The sequence below is a fragment of the Eleutherodactylus coqui genome, chromosome 5, assembly GCF_035609145.1.
Source record: "Eleutherodactylus coqui strain aEleCoq1 chromosome 5, aEleCoq1.hap1, whole genome shotgun sequence".
In the NCBI taxonomy this organism is placed as follows: domain Eukaryota; kingdom Metazoa; phylum Chordata; class Amphibia; order Anura; family Eleutherodactylidae; genus Eleutherodactylus; species Eleutherodactylus coqui.
Window position 1 is genome coordinate 246,214,302 of NC_089841.1, and position 23,174 is coordinate 246,237,475.

The following is a 23,174-nucleotide window of genomic DNA, read 5'->3' on the forward strand; positions in this document are numbered from 1 at the left end:
GCAAGCCCCAGAGATTACCCAGGCGTGTCACTAAAGGCGTTAAGTGGTAATTGTTTAATAAATATGCATAAGGACTAGGAGATAGGGCTTCTCATCATAAGAAGAAGAACTTGTGCATGACTTTCCCTTTCAGGATGACTATTTAACTTTTCCAGGGATCAGAATATTGTCAGGGAAAACAGTATCACATAACCAAATGCAGGGATAACGGCATCAACAAGTTTTGAGTCAAATGTATTTTAATCTTAGTACCAGTACCAGTAACTAGGGTCGGCTAAAGACAATATTTTGGGTTTGTCTTGTAAGTAGGTAATTAGTTTTGTTGGCCACTCTGATTGACTGCATTATTTCATGCTAGTGTTTATGTATTGCGTCAGTGTTCACATTTTGTTTTTGAGTTCTGTTGTAATTTTAGTCGGGCAGTTCAGTAGACACTCTTTATAAAAAAACAAATAGCCAGCCCCTAGAAGTTGTCATTTTGCTGCAAACCTTGGCATGCAGTCCCATCTCAGGCAGATATGCAATTGATTAGAGTAGTGACATGATTAGATGAACAGTTTTGCCACCTGAGGCCCTAAAAGTGGTTCCCCCTTGGCCTATAAAAGGCTCTCAGAGGCTCCTTGTGTGTAGTGATCTCTTCTCCTGCTTGTGTAAATTGTTGACCACTAGACGCCTCTACAACGCAGAGAAGATATTTCACCTGATTACCAGAGTCTGAGAGGGGTGCATTATTGGGATATGAGAAGCTAGATGGTCGTATCGACAAATTGCCTACCACCTGGGCCGTTCTGACCAGACTGTTAGGAGGTGTTGGCACCAGTGGATGTGTGAGGGAACACAAGGCGACTGGGCTCAGGAAACAATCAACCAGTAGAGATGATCGTCCAACAAGCGAAAGCAGCTTCAACTGTTTTGTTGCCCGCCATCCAGACACAGGTCACACCAAAGTTGCAGGCCACTGTGTTTGTCGGTGCCATTTCCAGGCAGTTGGTTGAAGGACATTTGGTCTCATGGCGCCCATTACATAAAATACCTTTGACACCCACCGTCACCTCTATTGGAAGTGGTGTTCTGTACGACGAAACTTTATAGCTACGAAGTGGAATATCATGGTCTTCAGCGACAAATCCAGGTTTAGTTTTGGCACTGATGACAGCCTTGTTCATATTAGGAGAGCTAGGGGTTAGCGCTCAAACCTGCCTTTGCTGTGGAGCAGCACACTGCCCTCTTTGCTGGTTTGATGGTCTGGGGACCATCACATATGACAGTCGGGCACCCCTAGTTTTTGTACGAGGGACAATGACAGCTCAGGGATATGTTCAGGACCTCCTGCAGCCGTATGTGTTGTCTCTCATGCCAGGGCTTCCAGGAAGGCAATTTCCAGAATGATAATTCTCCGCAGCACACACAAGGGTGTCATAGGAGTGCCTCCGCAACATTGCCACACTTCCATGGCCTCCACGGTCATCATATTTATTGCCAATATAACATGTATGGGTCCATCTCAGACACCAACTTTGACAGTCTGAGTTTGCATGACCTACAGGCTCAAATATGACGCAGGATATCAAACAAAACCTGCATATGTCCATGCCACCGGTATAACATCTTGTATCCAAGCTAGAACCTCCTTTCAAGGGTTCAGTTTTCCACAGTAAATGATCCTTTTTGCTCTGATATTGTAATCACTTACTTGGATCAATGTTGCAATCACACGGAGAAAGTTTCATTTGATTTTCACAACTCCTTCTAGGTTATGGATTCTTTTTGACAATGAGTGTATTTGATAGCAAGAATAACAGGGTCAAAGATGCCGGCCCCTCAATCTTTTCCATAAAAATCAATGGGACTTGTCAATATCCGTTTGGAACTTTTAGAAAATGGATCTGTCCTAGCTGTAGTGGTGTGTCAAACAATGGTGCTAGTGTGAACAGAGCTTAACCCCTTAGTGACCGCTCATATGTATTTTTACGTCCTGCCTTTGTGGGCTTTAATTCCCATGCTGTAAAAACACGCTCGCCCCTAGGATTAAAGCCGCAAGGGCTGTGCATGTGACAGCTTGGAGCTGTCATGAGGGGCTGTGAAACGCGACCCCCAGTCACACGAGCACCGTTATGCAATGGATAACGGTGATCGCATAAAAGTAAATAAAAGTTAAATAAAAGTTTCAGCTCCCCTCATGGATTGGATCCGTGAGGGAAGCTGGAACTACCCAACTGTGTCCTCTGATGTTCTGCGGCATTTTCTGCGTATGCGTGCCAGATGTAAAATGTCGGGCGCACGTGCAGAAGGCCGGAGAGCTCGAGAGATTTTAAATTTCCCTGCTTCCGGCTAGTATGAGTAGCTGAGAGCAGGAAGATGTCACCGGGGACCGTATTATGCGGTCCCTGGTCACATGATTGCCGTTATCCAATGGATAATGGCAATCATGTAAAGTAAAAAAGTTTAGGTTTCATCTCCCCTCACGGATCATATCCATGAGGGGAGTTGAAATTACGTACCTAATATATATATGCTGATATATCTGTAGACCTTACCCTGGCTTCTGCGCATGTGCCCGTTACCAGAATCCAGAATGCCAGGAGTATGCGCAAAAGTCGCGTGTTGCTGGGTTAATTTAAAATCTCCCTGCTCCTAGCTACCAAAAGGTAGCCAAGAACCGTGATGGCCGTTATCTAATGCAAAAGTAAAAAAAAGTTAAACTTTCACCTCCTGTCATGGATCCGATCCATGAGGGTAGGTGAAATTACTTACCTAAGGCCTCTGACAATTAATCTTTATCTGAGGACCTTTCCTCAGCCTCGCTGCATGCACCTGTCGGTAAAATGGCTGACGCAAGCGCAGAAGCTGGGGAGGGCCCCGTGAATTTAAAATCTCCTTGCTCCTGGCTACTAAAGGTAGCTGATAGCCTGAAGCAGTGACCGGAGGCCATGTTGAGCGGTCCCTGGTCACGTGATAAAAAGAAAAAGATCCCATGTTGGGATCGAAACGTCGCTGTCTGCTGTGTGACCACTGGAGGATTAAAATATGAATATTTTGGACTGAAATTGCACCTTTCTATTTTGCATTGGACATTTATCTGGATCTGGGTCAAATTCTGGGGCGCGCATCCCTACATTGCTACACTCTGTTGGGTGTTTATTTGGGGTGAGTGCTGCTGTAAAAATGTCGGAACCATAGTGCTAAAAAGGTAGCGATCTACCTCAGGCTGGTCTCACACAACCAGATAGAATTGTGGATTCCGCATGTTTTTAATCCGCGGTAATATGCGGATTACTCAAATACACTGGATAACACAATTCCGCCCACATTAGCGGGCCGGAATTACGTAACCCACTAGCAGAAAACAAGACGCAGCGGGTTCTATTTTGCCACAGATATCTGCAACATAGCGCTCCATGGTTGTAGATATACCCGCAGCCTATAAGCAACTACATTGTGTACGGGCTGCGGGTATCCGCATCATCGCTAAGCGACGGTGCGGAAAAAATAAACAAAAAAAATTGTACTGCGCATGATCGCCTGTGTGAGTAGGCAGTTATGCGCAGTACATTACATGGCCGTACTCAGCACCACGGCCGGGCTCACAGCTGGGATCCGCTGCGGGCCTCTGCAAGCGGATTCTACATATGGCCGCGTGAGCCCGGCGTTATTCAGACCGCTACCTGTAATACGTATTTTACAAGAAGCCCCAGGAGCGCTCGCCTTCCTGCAGTTCCAGGAGCAGCTTGTTGTTCTGTGTGAGACCGCCGCACCTCAGCAGGCTTACGAAGCCTCACAGAGCGCCACTTTTTACACCCCATCCCTAAGGTCAAGAAATACCCCCCAAAAAAGTGTTGATTTGCAGCAATCTTGGAAGGAGGAGGGATACACGGTTTTATTGCCCCATGTGCCCATCCCAACCAGCCTCCGTAATTACCTGTCTTTAGACCTACCACACAGTTTACAGCATTACTTTTATCTAAGACTTAGGGAATACCAAATGGAAGCGGGGGGGGGGGGGGGGATTATTTTTTGGGAGTTGATTTTTTTTTTTCCGCACAAGTGGGCAATGGGGCCTGGAATTTATTCAGTTGCGCCCTGAAATCCAACGGGTGCTCCCTCCATTATAGGCCGAGCCATGTGTCTAGTAAGCAGAGTGGGCCTATAATGGGTATGTTTCTGAACACGGAACAAACAGGGGGATCCATTTTGGGGTGAAAGTCTTCATTCATGTATGTGTGCTGTACAAAAAAACTGTTTTTAAAGGACACAACTTCCAATAAAATGAAAATTTTTATTTTTTCCTTCTGCTTTGCTTATATTCATCTAAAAACTGTGGAGTAAAAATACGCAGTACACCCCTAGATAAATTCGTTAAGGGGTCTAGTTTTCAAAATGGGGTGATTTGTGGGGGTTCTTTGTCATTTTGGCAGCTCAAAGGTTCTACAAGTGGGCAATGGGGCCTAAATCACCTTCATGCAAAGTCTCTGTTCTGAAAGCCACTGGCTGTTGCTTTTGGTTTGGGCCTCGTTGTGCATACAGATATATAATATTAGGGCCACAATGGATATGTTTCTGAACACGGGACAAATAAGGGTATTCATTTTGGGGTGCAAATCCTCATTTTCATGTGCACTATAGGAAAAACCTGTGTTTAAAATGACATATTTGCTAAATTGATTAACTCCTGAAAAGAAACTGTGCGGTCAAAATACTCCTGACAGCCCTCAGTGAATACTTTAAGATATTTATTTTTTTTAAATGGGGTCATTCTGACACCCATGAGCCTTTGCAATCTTGGCTTGGTGTAGGAAAACAAAATGTTTCTTAAAATGTTAACAATTAATGTTAAATTTGTGCATCTCCTAAATGGTTAAAAAACTAAACGTTTTCCAGTCTTCTTCCAGAATAAAGTAAACAGATGGAAATATATATCTCATCAAAATTTTGTACAGTATGTTTGCATATATTTGACATATTGCAGTTGAAAATGTGAAAAAAAAAAAAAAAAAAAATTCAAAATTTTCCTAATATTGTCGCTTTTAATAAATATACATAAATTCTATCGGTCTATTTTCACCACCTAAATGAAGTACAACATGTGGCGAAAAAACAATGCAAAATCACTTGAATATGCAAAACCTTTACGGAGTTATTCTATGTTAAAGTGACACATGTCAGATTTCCAATATTTGGCCTGGCCATATGGGCGCTAACAGGCTTGGTCACTAAGGTTAGTTCCACATGGGTGATCACAATTTTGGCATAAGAAAATCTCGGAAAAATTGCGTCTTTGTTCCCGCGATTTCTGGGCATCAGCAATGCTTTTTTTTTAGAATAATCTCGCATTGCCGCTGCTTGCAATAAAGTTGCACGATAAAAACGCGCAATTTTTTAAAATCAAAATAGTCAATAGGGACTTTCTAATAATAAAATTGCATTGCAACACAAGTTTGTTGTGTTGCGACACGATAAAAAGAAGGCTCCATAGGAAAACATGGAAGATAAAAAAGAAAGTTGCACATCGCTGAAAAATGGAACAGGCCGCGATTTTTTGTTCTCTCAACATCGCATCAGTGAAAACATTGCCGATAGGAAAACGACTAAAAATCATTGGTTTCATAATCTGCTCTTTTACTGTCGCATCAGGAGAAAATCGTGCGATTTTCTCGCCCGTGTCAAACCCCCCTAAGGGGTTAAGGATGGAATAGCTGATGATTATTTCAGTAGGCATTGACTTGCGCTGGATCATATTTAGACATATTGTGTGCTGCTTTTATAATTTCCTCTCAGTAGAGATTCTTCACATTTCTGCTGTAGTTTTCGTTTTATGTACCTTCTATCTGCACTTTTGGGACTTAGCTGATCATGTAGACATAATTTAGCATTTCCTTTGTTACTGATGGCTATATTTGTGAGCAGGTCATAGAGTCCCAGGTCACTGCTGGAGCAACAATCGCTCTCTTTGACAGGTCCTGTTGTTTAAGTAAATGGTAGGATTTGATAACATTTTTGCACTCTTTTGCTGGGAGTGTTTTCTACAAAGTGTTTGTTATTACATGGATGCAATACATGTTAATCAGACAAATAAAATAAAAAAAAAATGCTTGTTAATTTTTCCAAAGGGAGATGCAGGTATTAAATGGTTAAAGAGGTTGTAGCAATGCTTGTAAACAAAAGGGTTCTACTTGAAAGGAGAACATACTGTGCCCTCCACTATTTGTTGTCACAGCTGAAGCTCATCCTTGTGCACGGAACAGAATGATGTAATGCAACGCTCCTGCAATTCTTATATCGGCTATAAGGTCGGCTGTCCACGAGCGTTGAGAAGTCCCGCTGCAGATCTCCGCCGTGGGGGACGCCGCCCGGGAGCAGGAGCTGTCGCCGAATCTTTGCCGATCAGCCCTATCTAATAGATAGGCTGACCGAGGAGAATCGGGGCAATTTGTAGCATGCATACATTGTTGGCCTAAGCATCTAAGTGCCATATACTAATGTGAAGCTCTACACAATCCCTGCTCTGCTTCAAAAATATAGTATAGTTAGCAAACTGTAAAAACATAACTAAAATAGGTTTTAGGATAAGGTAAGGTTTTCACGGCTAGCCAAAATGCGCTACCATCTGAGGCATTGGATTCCAATGCATCAGATCACAAAGACACATTCCTGTGCCGTTAAAGCACCCAGCCGGCCAATGTAGTACCGGGCACTTTTACGCCAGGCAGGAAAGATAGTCCTGGAACTATCTTTGTGGGAGCCAATGACAGCGGCCGGCAAAGGGAGGTGGGAGAGAGTTTAGCAGCGTGACTGCTAAACTCCCTCCCCCCTCCTCCGGCTGTTTGCAGTAGGAGGCGGTACAGGGGTGGAGCTAAGCTCCACCCCTCCCACTGCTGGCTGCGGACAAGAGCGGGAGCTTAGTTCTGCTCCCGTGCCGCCCACTCCCACTGCAAACAGTCGGAGGGGAGAAGAGAGGACGTGAGCCGGCAAGGGGGAGGGAAGAGGGAGACGGCTTAGCAGAGCTAAACTGTCTCCCCACGCCCAACAGCATTGCAGCCTGGGGTATATGCGCCGTGCCCGTGCCATCTAAGCGGGCGCAAAAACAAACTTTTTTTCCAGTTTTTTTAGGGAAAGAGGGCTAAAAAGTTTTTTTTTAAGTTATAATTTACTTTTAAAATCTATATATTTACACTAAAATAAAGTCCAGAAAAGGATTCCTTATTTTTTTCTGGACGTTTTGATATACAATTTCTATAGTCACAGATTACAGGCCATGATGGTTTAGGTTGGCGTCTGCTGTAGGTCGTTTTCTTTTTTATATATATATTTTTATCTTATTCTACAATTTTTGAAAGTTATTTTTGCAACTTTTTTTAACGTCTATGTACCTCATGGCATCATATAAGACCTCTGGGGGTCATTCACATTGTCTTTTTTAATTTGACACTTTTCCACTGTAGCTGGGGCATCTATAGCATCCACAGGAGCCCCAGTTAGTGACAATAATTATCACAGTAGTGCTAATCACTAACAGAGCTGATCTGGATCTGATAGGACCCTGCAGCTCTGTGTTGGCAGGGGGCACCCAGAGGTCACATGATTGCTAGGTCGAATTATGGAATTAACATTTTCGCTTTTTCTCTTCACTACATACTGCTCATTGAGCACTATGTAGCATGTAAAGGAGAAGGCAGAAGTGGTTATAAACCCTATAAGGAGAAAAGAGGCTGTATGGCCCCCTAGGGGCTCCTGGGCTTGAGTGCAACTGCATCCAATGCATCCCCTATAGTTACGCCCCTGCATTAGAGCTGGGTTAGGATCAACTGTTGCAGGCAGTTCACGGCTGTAAGAAACAGCCGATACCCACATTGTATGGAGTTAGATCAACCCCCCACTGCCACTCCATACAAACCCTGATTGCACAGGATGTAACTGTACGCCCTGTGTCGTTAAGAGGGTTAGGATTCCGCTTGCCCCCAACCCTCCGACAGAAGGAGATTCTGTCACAAAAATAGAAGAGGTTACGTGTTTAGAGAGGGGGGGGGGGATATATAAAAGAAGAGGCTGTTTAAGTTGGAGGAAATTTGGGGAAGATGGTCTGATGTATATAATGGATGGTTCACATTGAGTGCTGGTTGCAATGAGGCATCGTAGAAAAGCTGATGGGATTAGGAGGGGGCGAGGGAGAGAGGTGAGAGTTGTGGATAAGAGGTAGGGGTTTTTTTTTCGTATGTGCCTAAATATTTTATTTTGTTGGGGGAGATCATGATTTGCTTAAATATAGTTACGATTCATTGTATTGTTTGGGTGGCATGATGATATCTCCTATGTATATTATACTTATGGATGTAAAACTGTCTTGAAATTAAGAGGTAATTGTATTCAAAAATATAATTTCAATAAAAATGATCTGATTAAAGAGATACGGAGAGCTATTAGATGGATTTCCCATCTTTCGCTCATCTGCATACTTTGCCTGCTTTTATCATACTTTGTGATTTCAATAATGATTGGTATGTATATAGTTTCCTATATTTAGATGTTCAATGTGTTATTTATAGTCCAGCACTTTCATTTGATTGGTGGGATATTGTATAGTGATAGACTGCCTGTCCATGGGCGTTTTTACATTGCGTTCCCTGCGGCGATAATCCGGCCACAGGGAATGCAACGCAGCCCCCCTGTCCACGAGCGGAGAAGCATAGCACTCTCTGCTCGCGGCCGGCAATTAGCAGCATGCTGCGATTCTCTGCGGTCAGCCTATCTGTGAGATAGGCTAACCGTGGAGATCCATCTGCAGGCTCTTGCTCCGCCGCAGGATACAGCAACGCCCGTGGACAGGCAGCCTAATTAGACAAATTTTATATAACAGAATTTGCAAACTTCCATGCAGTATTCCACTCTGGCATCCACCGGAGTCCTTGCTGGACCATCCGCTGTACAGCCGGCAAAGAAAGCAGGAACACGCGGATGCCAGCTGGGCACAGGGATGGATTCCGCTGCGGGCTCCAACCCGGTTGTGTGCAGCCGGCCTACCTCTGAGGAATAGGTGTTTTTTCCGCAATCTCAGTGTCCTTTCCATCTACTATACAAAGATTATTATTACTACTTTGGAAACACGACTTTCATGCACAAATTTTCCATCCCCCAATCATCATCATCGATGGTCATCTTCGGCTGAGCCATGCCGCCGCAGCTGTCTGGTTTGGTTGTGCCCAGAGGCTGAGGGGTTGTCTCCACACCAATGCCCCTGGCCACGGTAGACTTCTATATTTTGGTATTTATCAGCCCTTGTTTGATATTTTAGACAGTTCTAATAATAGTTATATTTTTGGCTGCACACGGCCGGGTCGGATCGTGCATGCGGGATCCCACAGCAGAATGCGCCCCTGTGCCCGGCCGGTGACCCCCACGTACCTGTCCGCAGTCTTCTAATCTGTGCTGCGGATGTTCCGGCCGATGTACAGGTGCAGTACGGATTATCCCACAGCCTTTCAGCAATGATGATTGTGGAAGGATTGCGGAGCGGACGGAATTCGCACAGAATTGCAGCGTGCTGCGACTTCTCTTCGAGCGGAAAATCGCAATCAAATTACGCTTGTGAAGAGAAAATCGCGTTTAGCCATTGCAGGCTATCGGCGACATCTGGATACAAACCTGCACATGGAAGAACGGAAAGAAGCGGTCAAAGATAGGAAAACATGGAGATCGATGACCAAGAGTCGACTGAACGGATAATCATCATCATCATCAAGTCTAACACATTTCACACATTTTTGTGCAACTGGATGTTTGCACATAAATTTGTGATTTTTCCTTTTTTGGCCGGTCCTGACACTTTTCCAAAAATTTGGCAGGGCTTGGTGTGGCTGCCCGGAGCGACGGGTTTAGGAAGAAGCTGGTGTAAATGATAACAGAAATCGACCAGTCGGACCTGGCGAACATTCAGGGCGCACGGCGGAGCCGCGAGGAACTGAGAAAACAATCGATTGTATAAATGAATCCATTTAAAAGAATGTGTTTTATTTCCATGCGAGTTTTGTGCAAAACGTGTTCAACGCTATCGTTCGTGTGAATAAGCCCCCATTTATGAATCGCCCATGGGGCGTCAGCCATTGCTACACTCTGTCCGCCAGATTCAGCGCTCGTTCACATGCGCAGATTTGCGCAGGACATTACACACAAAATGCACTTTTTTTTCTCTGCATGCACAAGTCCTAGACAGTGACTGCGTACAGCTGAGGGATGGCACTAAGGTTACAGTTTATACCCCCCCACCCCACTTACACCCCTCCATGCTCCCTGCACCCCCCACACACGAGGAGATGTCATGCAGGCTGCACAGCTACTATTTATCCATGTTACGTCCGAGCAGCTCCTGGCCGGCAGCTAGGGGGCTCCATCTGCAGCGCCACGGGGGGGGGGCGAAAAGCCAAAAAGTAGTAGAAGTCACGTGATCGCAGCCCCTCTAAGGAGCCGATACATTCTAACTTTCATGATTCAAATCCCCGCTCCGCCCTATTGGGGGCCTCGCTAGAGGAGCGTGCCCTGAGTTAGGCTGTCTCCCTCACGCCTGTTTCTTAAAGTGTATCTGAAAGACAATTCTGACATCAAAGTTTCAATCTATTTGAAATCATTTGCAGGTTTCCCGGCATAATGGCTTTAAAGATTATTATTCCAACGGGCATTTGTTGCTTTATTACCGTTCTGCGATGTAAATCGGCTCAGGCGTTACTACGGACACCTCCGGCAACCCTCACTGGGTTTGATACAAAGTTACCGGGCGCGAAAAGAGCGCTGAGCCGAGAAGAGCCTGCGGTCCGCTGAGTTGCTGGTGCTGGGTGAGCGCCGGTCTGTGTGCGGCACATGGGCACTGAATACTGCTTCCTGCTGACGGTTTCCTAAACCCCCCTCTCCCTGCCGTGTAGGTGTGTTGTGGGAGAGCTGAGTGACAACCGGTAGGTCGCGCTGACTGTCACCCATCTTTCCCAGACCCCTGCATGGCACGTGACCAGTCACTTCTCCCTGCAGTTGGGGTAATAGACTGTAAAGGTGTATATTACTGGTCGCTCTGCTGCATGTTCCATAGCGCAGTATTGGCTCTAGCCAGCAGATGGCGCCATTGTATAATGGCAGAAAGAGAGAAACCCTGTAGGAAACCATGAATCCAAAATTGGATTGCAAAGGGTTAAAGCCCCTTTTACACAACACGATTATCGTGCGGATCTCTCATGCAGACCATAAACTATTGATAGCCGGCCGCTGCGCCGTCCTGTGGGAGCCGTTCATAGACGACTACTTACTGTCCGCTGCCCGCTCCGTCTCCGGCCCGCTCCCTTCTCAATCGCTAAGCGATGATTCTCTTGTGTAAGAGCACAGAAGGATCGTCACTGGGACGGCTGCCGGTGGAAAAGGGGCTTAAAGAGACCCGTGGCCAGTGAGTCCTGCAAAATGGGGAATAAAGGGGATCTGTCACCTATGAGCTAAGCTCACGGGCTGATGGCAGGCGACCCGCTGCGTCTGGGCATGTAAGTGTTCTACGGACCTCCTCGTTGCCAGCGTGATCGCTGAAACTACCGCTAAATGCAGGCGATTGGCGAGGAAGGTAAGTATAAGGAGGCTCCCCAGACTCAGTTACGCAACACCTAGAAGTCCATAACTGGTTTGTGGGGCTCATGGGGAATAAGAGTTATCCCACCCAAAACATAGTACTTATCCGAAGGATCGGTCATAAATGTATGATCTCTGGGGACCGGACCCCGGCAGTCCCACACACCTCGAAGGCTTCAGATGAGTGGAGTGGTGGTGTGTGTGACCACCATTGTTAGTGATGGTCAAGTGCTGCCCGCACTTATCTGTCAGTCTCATAGAAGTCAATGGAAGGGCAGTCACCCATGCCCATTCACTAGGAGGTCCAAGTGGTTGGGCTCTCTGCCCTCGTACACTTCTCCCATCATTGGAGGGGTATGTGCCCTTCTGTGCCACATTATGCCCTGCGGACGTAACCTTTTATAAAGCCTGGATCATCGCTTCTGACATGTCAAAGTGACACGCCAAAAAAAGTATAGTTCCCCTTTAATCATTTTTTTTGTAGGAAGTTCATTCTGAAGAACCTCTTGGAATGCAGGTACAGCAATAACACAGCCATCACTCGCATCACCTGACTGGCAGCTCATAATGGGGGCAGTAATTCCGCATTCACTACATGTTGGTTTGGTGTGACTGTATTATTTCGCAGCCACACCAGGATGGTGGTTGTTGCCTTCTTTGTACCCGCACAGACCAAGGCTCACCATGTTTTATTCTTACAGGTAGTGCGATCGAGAAGATGCACATCAAGTCCATCATCATCGAGGGCTTTAAGTCCTATGCTCAGAGAACGGAGATCAATGGCTTCGATCCACTCTTCAATGCGATTACCGGACTTAACGGCAGCGGCAAGTCCAATATCCTGGATTCCATCTGCTTCCTCCTCGGCATCTCCAACCTCAGTCAGGTAAGACGTGTGGATGTTATGTAGGCAGAAGCGCACCATTCTTGCTCAGCGTCTCACATTAATCTGAAGATCAGTGTGCGAACTGTCCGACAACTGCGCGACCCGCGCTGATTCTTATGCCGGTTGAAAGACGAATGAGAAGCGCGCGATTCTTGTTTGGCGTTGACTCACGTCTATCTGTTTCACCCAGCAACCTCTCCGGGCGGCGCGTCAGAATGAATTCCGTTATGATGGCAGTGATTGAGAACAATTACAGTTAGTCCCCGACTTACAAACAGGTTCCGTTCCAGGAGCCCGTTCGCAAGTCCATTTGTTCGCAAGTCTGAACAAATGGTTGTATGTAGCGGGATCGCGGGTGGATCCCGCTCCATCCAACATGTGGCCTAGCAGCTGCGATGTGACCGGACAGGCTTCTATCAGGCTTGATAGAAGCCTGCCCGGTCCCTGCACAGTATGATGTATTGCCATAGCATTACATCATACTGTGCAGGACAGATTGTTCGTATCTTGCGAAATTCGTAAATCGAATGTTCACAAGTCGGGGACTATCTGTATATATACATGTGGCAATTATAAGGGGACATTTACACCGGCGTATTTGCGGAGCGCATTCCGCCTGCAATTTTCGCGCACATAATACGCAGTGAATAGAACCCATTAATAGACTTGTTCACTTGAGCATATTTTTTTTTTCCACCCGCAATGTGTGATTAAAATGTGCAGTACATCCTTGGTTCATCCTTTCTTGGTGCGTATTCTGCATCTAGAAGCCCCCTGAAATCACTGGGTGTGTGAATACACAGGAAGCCCGCCGTACGCTACATATTTACCTACAAATCGATACAATTTAATGTGTTTTTTACATTTTGTTTTTACACAAGTAAAAAGACCACTAAGAGGCAAAAAAAAAACCCACGGCATCAGCGCATCTTGGCCCGTAAATACGCTGCGCATTCACAGACCAAAATTTGCATGTGCCCGTGAGAACGCGCCCCTACACAATGTTATGATTCTTCACTATCTAGGCCGCATCATCGGTTTGATTTGTGAAAACCTTTTCTGATTTTGTCAGGTAAGAGCCTCCAACCTGCAGGACCTCGTCTATAAAAATGGTCAGGCCGGCATCACTAAGGCCACAGTCTCCATCACGTTTGAGAATCTTGATAAAAAGCAGAGCCCGCTGGGATTTGAGGCACATAATGAGATCACCGTGACAAGACAGGCAAGTATTTCACAACATCTTGGTGCAAGACTTGGTTTTCTTTTTTCCCACTTATTTTCTTACACACTTTATCCCCCCCCCCCCCCCCCCAGGTCGTCATTGGTGGCAGAAATAAATATTTCATAAATGGAGTCAATGCAAACAACACGCGAGTCCAAGATCTTTTTGGTTCTGTTGGTCTCAATGTTAATAATCCTCATTTTCTCATCATGCAGGTATGTACTGTCAGGCGGATGTTGGTTTTAGGGCATTGGTATAAAATCCTGACTATCAGCATCTTGTAAATAAGGAAGATGGAACAATAGGTGGTGCTGCAGAGGTATTGTTCCATGTTCCTAAGGCCGCCTGCAGACGGTCGGGCTGGATCTGGCTGCGAGAATTTTTGCAGCGGGGCCCATCCTGCGGCCCTGCAGGGACCAGTGCGTAAACACCTGCTTTTGCGGCTTAGACTGTTTGATGTGCCAGCAGCTGGCGCATGCTGAGACCGGAGCCGGCGTCCGGAGAGTGAGATTTCTGTGCGGGGCTCGCGATTTGTTTGCCGCGCGAGATTTCACGCGGACAAACCGCGGCCGTCTGCTTAGGCCTCCTTCCCACGAGCGTGACGGGCTCCGCAGCGTAATATTCCGCTGCGAAGCCCGTCACGGCGCCCCCCAGAGCCCCTATACTTACCTGCGGGAGATAGCGTGAAATCGCTTCCCCGCCCACCGCTGCGCGTCACCGCCCGTCACCGCCCACCGCCGCGCGTCACCGGCCGTGTCACGTGACGCGGCCGGCCGTGTCACGTCACGTGACGCGGCCGTGCGCGTCATATGGCGTCATATGACGCGCGGCGGTGGGCGGGAAAGCGTTTTTTCACGCTATCTCCCGCTGGTGACAGCGGGAGATAGCGTGAACGGACGGCTTCCATTGACTGCAATGGAAGCCGTCAGTGCGTACAGCCCGTCCTCACCCGCAGAAAATAGAGCATGCTGCGGGTGAGGACGGGAGAAATCGCGGTGCGTAATTCCGCGCTGGAATTACGCATCGTGAGCATTGTGCTATTAGGTTCAATAGAACCTAATAGCTGCGGGCAACGCAGCGGATTTTCGCCGCGAATTACGCGGCGGAAATCCGTTCGTGGGAAGGAGGCCTTAGGATTGCGTTTGCTAACGCAATCCTGTGGCAGCTTCCACGGGCGGAAATTCTGCAGGAAATCCCGTTGCGGAATTTCCGCCCGTGTGCACGGGGCCTTATTTACATACATTACCCAGAGGAGCGTGCATGGCCTTATAAGTCTCCTCACTCACCTACTAGGTGTCTGCACTCTTCTTCTGGGTGCTCTCCTTAAGGAGGGATGACACTCCTCCCGATTATCAACATTTATCGCATATCGCATTTATATACTATTAAAGGTTACACTTCTTTTTATACAGAATTGTTATTGAATAATCTTTTACATAGAGCGGCGCTCCCTACAGGAGGAAAACTAAAACTTTTGCCATAAAGTTTAAATTTTTTTTTTTTTGCCCTGTTTGTACTCCGTAAAACCTACAGCCCCACTCTGTTAATGTCCATCAGTTACATCACAGTGGCTTTCCACTGTCCTTCTGAGATCCTTTTTAAAGGGCTTGTCCAATTTTAAATTGTTAATGGTCAATGCTTAAGGCAAGGCTATTAATATTAAATTGAGGGTCTGTTGCCCAGGAAGCCTACAGATCTGCTGTTCACTGGGCCCATGTGCTTGTACACAAAGATGATTTCTACAGGAAGTGGACAGCTCCGTTTTCAGTGCAGTGGCCAGGCTTGGTATTGTATCCATTCACTCTGATCGGAGCTTTATCTGTAATACAGAGCCTGGCACAGCAGTGGGAATTTCCTGCACAAATCGTCTCTGAACAAGCGCCTCAGAGGACAGCTAATCAGCAGGGGTCTTGGGCAGGGGACTTTCACTGATCAACTATTGATGGCCCACCCTAAGGATAGGCTGTCAATAGTTTGCTGCTGAGTAAGCCCTTTAATAATTGGTAGTATTATGGTATATTACATCTTATTGCAGGGGTTCAGGTTTTGATATTTGAATATTGAAACTCTTGCTGCATATATTTTTCTGTAAAGTGTATTTCGTGTTACTTGGGTTGTCCCACAAAAAAATGTTGTTTTTTTTTTTTTAATCCAACCTGTAAATCTACATATTTTTTGTATTTACACTTATTGAACAAAATGCTTCTATCCCCCAGACATTCCAGGGCTGCTGATAGAATAGCGCCACCTGCTGTTTCCATTGAAGAGCCTTTCTGCGTCCCACTTTTTAATTGTTTCATGGTGGACACAGGTATACAGTTTTGCTTCTATGCAGTAGAGCAGAGAGAAGCAAGACTGAGCAGTGGAACAATAACTGAGGTGGATGGAACAGACAGGTGGCGCTATTCTAACATTAGTCCTGGAATATGTACAAAAATGTTTAGCATTATGGACTGGATTTAACTGTAAACAATATTTTTTATGGGACGACTGCTGTAATATTCTACATTATGTGTTTGTTTCTGTTTATTTTCAGGGCAGGATAACAAAAGTGTTGAACATGAAGCCCCCGGAGGTGAATATATGGTGTTTCTTCATGGCGCTTTTTACACCGGGTTTACAACTAAAATTGTGGTGTGCTCGAAGATGAATCGGGTGGAAACTGCAGTGAATCCGCATTTTAGTACTTTTAAAAAAATTTTCAGTAACCTAGGTCCTGCTCATAAAATTGCTTGACTGCAAATGGCGATTATAGTTTTTACGTGCATTTTTTTCTGTGCTGCAGGTTTTTTTCATGTTGAACTCCATGAGAAAATTACTGCAACAAGCAACAAAACTACATATTGACGCGTACAAAAAAACCTCTAAGGCGCCCAGCTGCGGCAGCGTTACAGGGTCCTTCCCATCTTGTAAAGTGATAATATGCTGCCTCTTTATGATGGGTGGGGTTGACCTCTGGGGGTTCCACTGGCCCTGCTGGGAATCAAGGGGCTAGAGCAGTAATGTAGCGCTGTGGCTCTTTTACTGTTTGTCCTATCTGCAGTATAATCCCTTCCGAGATCTCAGAGGTTGGACCACCACCAATCCTAAATTTGTGGCATTTCACTAGCTTATGCCATCCCTTTATAAGATGGGAATTAGATAGCATCGCTCTTTTCGAGTAACTGCTTATGGTCCGAGTGTGCTTGGGCGAGGGGTGGGGGGTGGGAGGAAGAGAGTGAGAGATCTCTTTCCCTGCCGCACCCCCCCCCCCCCCTCCTTTTTTTTTTTTTTCTCCTTCCTGTTTGGACTTTCCATTTGCGTGTTTTGCTACGTATTCTAGATAAGTGACCATCTCTCCTTTGTAAAGATTCTAGCTATGATCGAAGAAGCTGCAGGCACCAGAATGTATGAATGCAAAAAAGTGGCCGCTCAAAAAACGATCGAGAAAAAGGAGGCCAAGCTGAAGGAAATCCAGACGGTAAGTGGTGCTAGTCTCGCTGCTTCTCAGTGTGATAAGTCAGAAGACCCAAAGGTACCCTTACACAGACCAATACCCAGCCGAATAATCGCTCCATTGAGTGATTTCAGGCGACTCTCGAACCTGTGTACACATGAATCCTGATGGGATGCGAAGCGAGAAGTCGCTCAGTTGTCGCTAGTCATTCTGTTTTCAGCTCACTGAAATGGAACAATATATGAGCAACTTCTGTTACTGTGAGTGGAGGCGGGCAGGAACGATCCCCGGCCGCTTCGCCTCTATTCATCTAAACCAGGGTCCCCCAACTCCAGTCCTCAGGGACCGCCAACAGGTCATGTTTTCAGGACTTCCTCAGTGTTGTACAGGTGATGTAATTATTGTCGGTGCCTCAGACATTGCCACAGGTGTTCTTACTATACGAGATCCTGAATATATGACCTGTTGGTGGTCCCTGAGGACTGGAGTTGGGGACCCTGATCTAAACAACTAGTGCTCCTTTGTAAAGCACCGGAGCGATGCTTGCTTGTAGTGCTGTCGGACCCTCATGCTCCTCAGTCACACTGTTTAAAGATGCCTCAACCCTTTATATATTCTCAGCTGCTTTTAACTGAGTAATGGCCGAGAGCCGTGCTGATGTAAAAAATGTCAACCTAACAAATGTAGAAAAACACAAATTCATGATATTTCAGTTTGAAACGTGACCGAATGGTATAAACCCACTAAACTGCCGCTGTTCTGGGTCTCGCATGTATCAGTAATAGTAACGTGCATGTTGTAGCCAATGAATATTGCTGTAACGCAGGGCTCCTATGGGGAGACCCCGGATGCTCCTGCGCCACTGGTTGGGGTCCACAGTGAGGAGCTGGTTATGGTAATGGATATAGAACACACCTAAAAGATGGTTTGCATTATTTTCTAGGTTCTGGAGGAAGAAATCTCCCCGACTATACACAAACTTAAAGAGGTAAGTACTTACATTTAGTATTTTACTTAGATTACTGATAATACAAGTGGTATTAAAATGACGGGGCTCACGGCGGGACAACCTGCGGTTTCTGTTGGTACCATTTTGGAGTACATATGACTCTTGGATTGCTTTTTATTCAATTTTTTTTTTTTCTTGGAGAAAGGGTAATACAAAAAAGTTCAGTTCTGTCGTTTTTATTGTCGTCCCCCCCCCCCCCCCCCCCTCCCGCACAGTATGCCACATACTGCAATATGTGGAATTTCTATGGCGTCCTATTAGGGCCTGTGACATGTCCTAAAAGACAGAATTACATGGCACCCCCTGGGGTCCTTCAGAAGGCCCTAAGCTACCATAAAAACCAAGCTGCATCCCTTGAGGCTCCTTGCAAGGGGCCTGTTTGAGACCCCCAAAGACTGATTGAGACATTTAAATGCTGATGCCAGAATTGGCGGCAGCATTTAAAGTGTTAATAGCCGTAATCGGCTTTAACACTGATCTCGGTTGTTGCGGGTGGAATTAAAGCCCAGAACCGAGCGCCGTCTATTTAGTGTCTGGTTCCTAATGGATTAATAAAGGGAAGTCAGGTTTGGCTTTGAGGTCCATCGCGGTTACTACAGACCCCAGTGCTTTTCTTGTATACCTTGTACGGAGAATAGCAAGACTCTAGTCCGGGGGGAACCTTTCCTGGTTTTCATCCTCTTCTCACTGAATTGGCACAGGTAAAGCTTCAATGATCCTAATTGTATTTGATCAGATATTCTTCTATTTTTAAAGGAAAGATCCTCTTATTTGGAATACCAGAAAATCTCAAGAGAAATCGAGCATCTGAGCCGCCTGTATGTGGCCTATCAGTTTCTGTGTGCAGAGGAGACCAAAGTGCGTTCTGCTGAGGAACTGAAGGAGATGCAGGACTCCATTCAGAAACTTCAGGAGACGATGGCTGAGAACGAACAAAAGGTGAAGGAGCTGAGCAAAGAGATAGTGGAGCTGGAGAAGAAGAGAGATCAGGTAGGAGGGATTCTTGTAGCAGTATTAACGGGTGTATTATGAAAAATGATCAATATTCCGCTGTCTACTTCAGATGAAGAGTTCCTCTTTACTAGATAAAAAATAAGTTGATCAAAAGTTATTCTGCTTCTTGCAGTATAATGTGCGAGGGTAACAGGCAACAAGTGCTCCACACCCCTCAAGCGAATTGACTAGTGCATCTGCTGCTGGTAATGGGTGGATGTCCGGGAGCGACCACAGATCTTACAGCCTGAACCACCGGCATCATTGTGCTCCGGTATCATGCTTGTATGAAGCCATCCTTGGCCGCCCTTTTTCATGGCGCATCCTAACCTGGCGCGTGAGACCTAAATAAGTGATACATTGTACGGCCGTGTTCACACAGTCTTATTGGTGCGGATTCTGGGCTAGAAACTGCCACGTTTTTACATCCCTTTTCAGCTTAATGGGAGCCGCGTAACCGTTCATATGTCACAGATTGTAAAATGCGCGGAGCAGAAAAAATTGTTTAATGTCACTACTTGATGTAGTTGATGTAGCGGCCGCACGTTTGTTTACTTGAATGGGGTAAGCCTGCATGCCAATTTGTGGCAGAACTCCGAGGCTGAGCCTTAGATTTCTGCTGTGGATTGTTGTGGCAGATCCGCATCGGAAACATTTGAAGTGGATCAGTTAGAAATACACCGAGCAAATATGTCGTAACTTCACTTAATTCTAAGGCCGGCTTCACACGAACGGATTCCTATTTAGGAATCCGCAATCAGTGTCGGTACAGAGGATCCTCAGCAAATATCGCGCATTGAAAGGCAATGTGCTATCGGTCCTTCACACACACATTCTGCGAGCAGAGGCAAAAGCACAGCTTGCTCAATTTTGCTATGGAGGCCTTCTGTTCCGCAGCCCATACGCAATTAACAGCACAGTTGAAATCCAGCGTGTGGAATCCGACCTGGTCGCGTGAAGTCGGCATATGACTTGTGTATACAAATGCTTTCACCTGTGGCATTAACCCCTTCCCTCCATATGACGTAAGGGTCTGTCATGGGAGTGGGGTACTTGCTGCAACTTGGACATACCCTTACGGCGTAGGGATAGCAAGAGATCTCACGGGAGCTGTATGTCATGGATAGCCGGCCTCCCGCTGCAACCGCCGGATGTGCGTCAGAGTATTGTGTCATCTATGCTGCATAATTAACGCTTAAAAAAAAAAAAAAAACTACAAATCTAAGGCAGAATTGATACATTCCCTCTTCCTGCGATTATATAGTCTTTGTATCCAAACATGGCACCGATTTAAAAAAACAAACAAAAAACTACAGTTCGTCACGCAAAAAACAAGCCCTTATACGGCCGCGTCAACGGAAAAATAAAAAGGTTATGGCTTTTGAAAAATGGAGATTAAAATCCACCAGAAATTGTTGCGTCCTTAATCCCAACATAGGCCATGTCCTTAAGGGGTTAAATGGATTTTCCAGATGAGCTGCTATCAGGATAGGTCATCAATAGTTGATCAGCTGGGGTCCCTCACACGGGATCCAAACCGATCAGCTGAGCGGTTGTTATTGCGCTTGTACCTGCAGGCACAGCTCGCGTTGAAATCAATGAGCCGGGCCTGCAGTTACAGGCGCCGGCCACTACACTGAGGTTGGCGTGGAGACTTCCGCTCCAACCTCTGTGTTATTGTGCCGCTGATTGGGCAACGGACCCCAGCCGATCAACTATTGAAGACCTATCCTGATAGCAGCTCATCAATCGCATTTCCCTGGAAAACCCCTTTAACTGTATTCTTGTAGACTCCCTTCTCAGTGTTCTTACCTGTTTTGTACACTTTTATATTATCAGCAGATTGGAATTAATGACCTTATTTTATAGAAGTAAATGCTTATCGCCTGCTTTTATGTTGAAGGAAATTGGCGGTGCGTTGCGTACGCTAGAAGAAGACCTCGCCAAAGCTCAAAGAGCCGGGGCCAAAGCTCAGAGCGCCTTGGATCTGAAGAAGCAGAACCTCAATGGTGAACTGAAGAAACGCAAGGATTTGTCCAAGAGTATGGAAGAGGTATGATGAGCAGAAGATGTAGCCGATCGGGACACTTTGTATAGAGCTAACATGTTTAACCCTTTTTAAAGGATGCAAAGGCTTTAACGAACAAAGACAAGGAAATTAAGAAGATTACTGACAGCTTCAGCGCCCTACAGGAGGCCAGTCAGAAAGATGCAGACGCCTTCACTGCTGCACAGCAACACTTCAATGCCGTGTCCGCAGGGCTGTCCAGTAATGAGGATGGGGAGGATGCCACGCTTGCAGGACAGATGATGACCTGCAAGAATGACATCAGCAAGGCAGAAACTGAGGCCAAGCAGGTACGTGTCTTCTGTCTGTGTTTTTTTTGTTCCCTACAAGAATGCTTACCTTTTTGAAATAATTTTTCAGAAACTTTATAATCTATGGGTTCTAATTCCTTTGCATTCAACCCTACGTTGTCCTAAAATTAAACAAGGCCGGACTCACATAGGGTGTTCTGTACGGTCAATTGTTATCAAGCTTTTAAGGATGTTTGGAAGAAGCATTTTTAATTTAAGCCCTGTCTGTTATTACAAATGATGCCCTCTTACTGTATATACTAAAGTATAAGCCTAGTTTTTTAGCACATTTTTTTTTGTGCTGAAAAAGCCCCCCTCGGCTTATACTCGAGTCAGGCAAGGCTTAAAAAAACCTCCATACTCCCCTCCCAGCTGGCATCTGTGTCCCCGGGGGCGGTGCGGCAGGCTGCTTGAATTCTCTCCTCTGTCATCCACAGACATCCTCTTTGCTAGGCTCTGTCATCCCCTGCCGTCAGCGCTGTGTAAGTAAGAGCTGTGATTGGATTGAGCGTTAGCCAATCACAGCCGGTGCTCGCTCATGCACAGCCAATCAAGCTGCTTTAGAATTCTCCCCGCTGTCATCTCCCTGCTCGGCTTTCAAAATCCCTGCCGTCAGTGCTGTGTAAGTAAGCTCTGTGATTGGATCGGGCACCGGCTGTGATTGGCTGGCGCTCAATCCAATCACAGCGCTTACTTACACAGCACTGACAGAGCCAAGCAGAAAGAATGGTGGGGAATGACAGCGGGGAGAATTCAAGCAGCTTGTCGCACAGACACAGACGCCGGCTGGGAGGTGAGAAGGGAGGGTTTTTCCCCAGTCGTCTCCACGACAGCACCAATTGAGATTGCCTCCTCCTGATAGGACAGGAACATACTGAGAGGTTAAAAGCTCCGCCCCCCCCCCCCCCCCCCCCCTCCTTACCTCAGTGTCTTCCTGTCCTGCCAGGAGGCAGGATCTCTGAGAGGGGCTGGTGGAGAAGCCAGCCAAAGCATACTCACGGGCGGATTGGAGGGCAGTGGGTCAGCCTGTCCTCCCTTCCCAGCCAGACGACTCCCGGGACGCCACACGGGGTGGTAGCCCCCGGGCCAGGTTCCTCCCGCGGCGGCCCATGGGGGGTACAAAGCGGGAGCCTCAGCCCCCCCCCCCTCCTCCTCCTCGTATAGTCGCGGCGCTCCAGGAAGCCCTTTGACGGGGGGGGCGGGGGCGTCACGTGTCCAGCGTGGTGACGTCATCACGCTCGCATCAGGAGACGCACAGAGGGGGCGGGGCTTAGCGCGGGAGCGCAAAAAATTCAAAATAAGGAACCTGAGAGAAGCCAGAAGGTGGACCAGCACTACAGGTCGCAGGGTGTCTGCAGCATCGGTATAGTAATGAGTGCTCCAGCCCCAGAGACAGCTGAAACCTCAGCCTCAGCGGCCGTAAGTAGCCAGTGCGGCAAAAAATACAATGCAAATATCCAGTGCATTGTGTATGGAAAATTGCATATTTACCCGCAAAAATGCTCTTTTGTCAGGGGGATAAAAAAAGACCCCCCCGACCCCCCCCCCCCCCCCCCCCCCCAGAACAAAACTCAAAAAATGCGTGGAGTGCGGGACAAGACTGCCAGCTACGTACCAGAGGCCTCTATGCAAGGCATGCGTAGCTAGGCTAGTCAAAGAGGAATCGGGGGGGATTCATGGA

At 46.6% G+C, this 23,174-nt stretch overlaps 1 protein-coding gene across 3 annotated transcripts in view; it reads left to right on the plus strand.

The window, feature by feature from the left end:
• The first annotated feature begins 10,748 nt into the window (after positions 1 to 10,748).
• The window catches only part of SMC2 (structural maintenance of chromosomes 2), a 46,051-nt gene continuing 33,625 nt past the window's right edge, over positions 10,749 to 23,174 (plus strand). The window contains exons 1-10 of one of the 3 annotated variants that reach the window (XM_066604421.1): positions 10,749 to 10,820; positions 12,291 to 12,475; positions 13,548 to 13,697; positions 13,790 to 13,912; positions 16,234 to 16,272; positions 17,047 to 17,157; positions 18,077 to 18,121; positions 18,899 to 19,132; positions 21,039 to 21,188; positions 21,260 to 21,493. In XM_066604421.1, the coding sequence (XP_066460518.1) occupies positions 12,308 to 12,475; positions 13,548 to 13,697; positions 13,790 to 13,912; positions 16,234 to 16,272; positions 17,047 to 17,157; positions 18,077 to 18,121; positions 18,899 to 19,132; positions 21,039 to 21,188; positions 21,260 to 21,493 (1,254 nt within the window). In that variant the 5' untranslated portion in view covers positions 10,749 to 10,820; positions 12,291 to 12,307. Of the gene's footprint in view, positions 10,938 to 12,290; positions 12,476 to 13,547; positions 13,698 to 13,789; positions 13,913 to 16,233; positions 16,273 to 17,046; positions 17,158 to 18,076; positions 18,122 to 18,898; positions 19,133 to 21,038; positions 21,189 to 21,259; positions 21,494 to 23,174 lie in introns of all 3 variants that reach the window. The other 2 variants (XM_066604422.1, XM_066604423.1) reach the window with 2 other exon arrangements.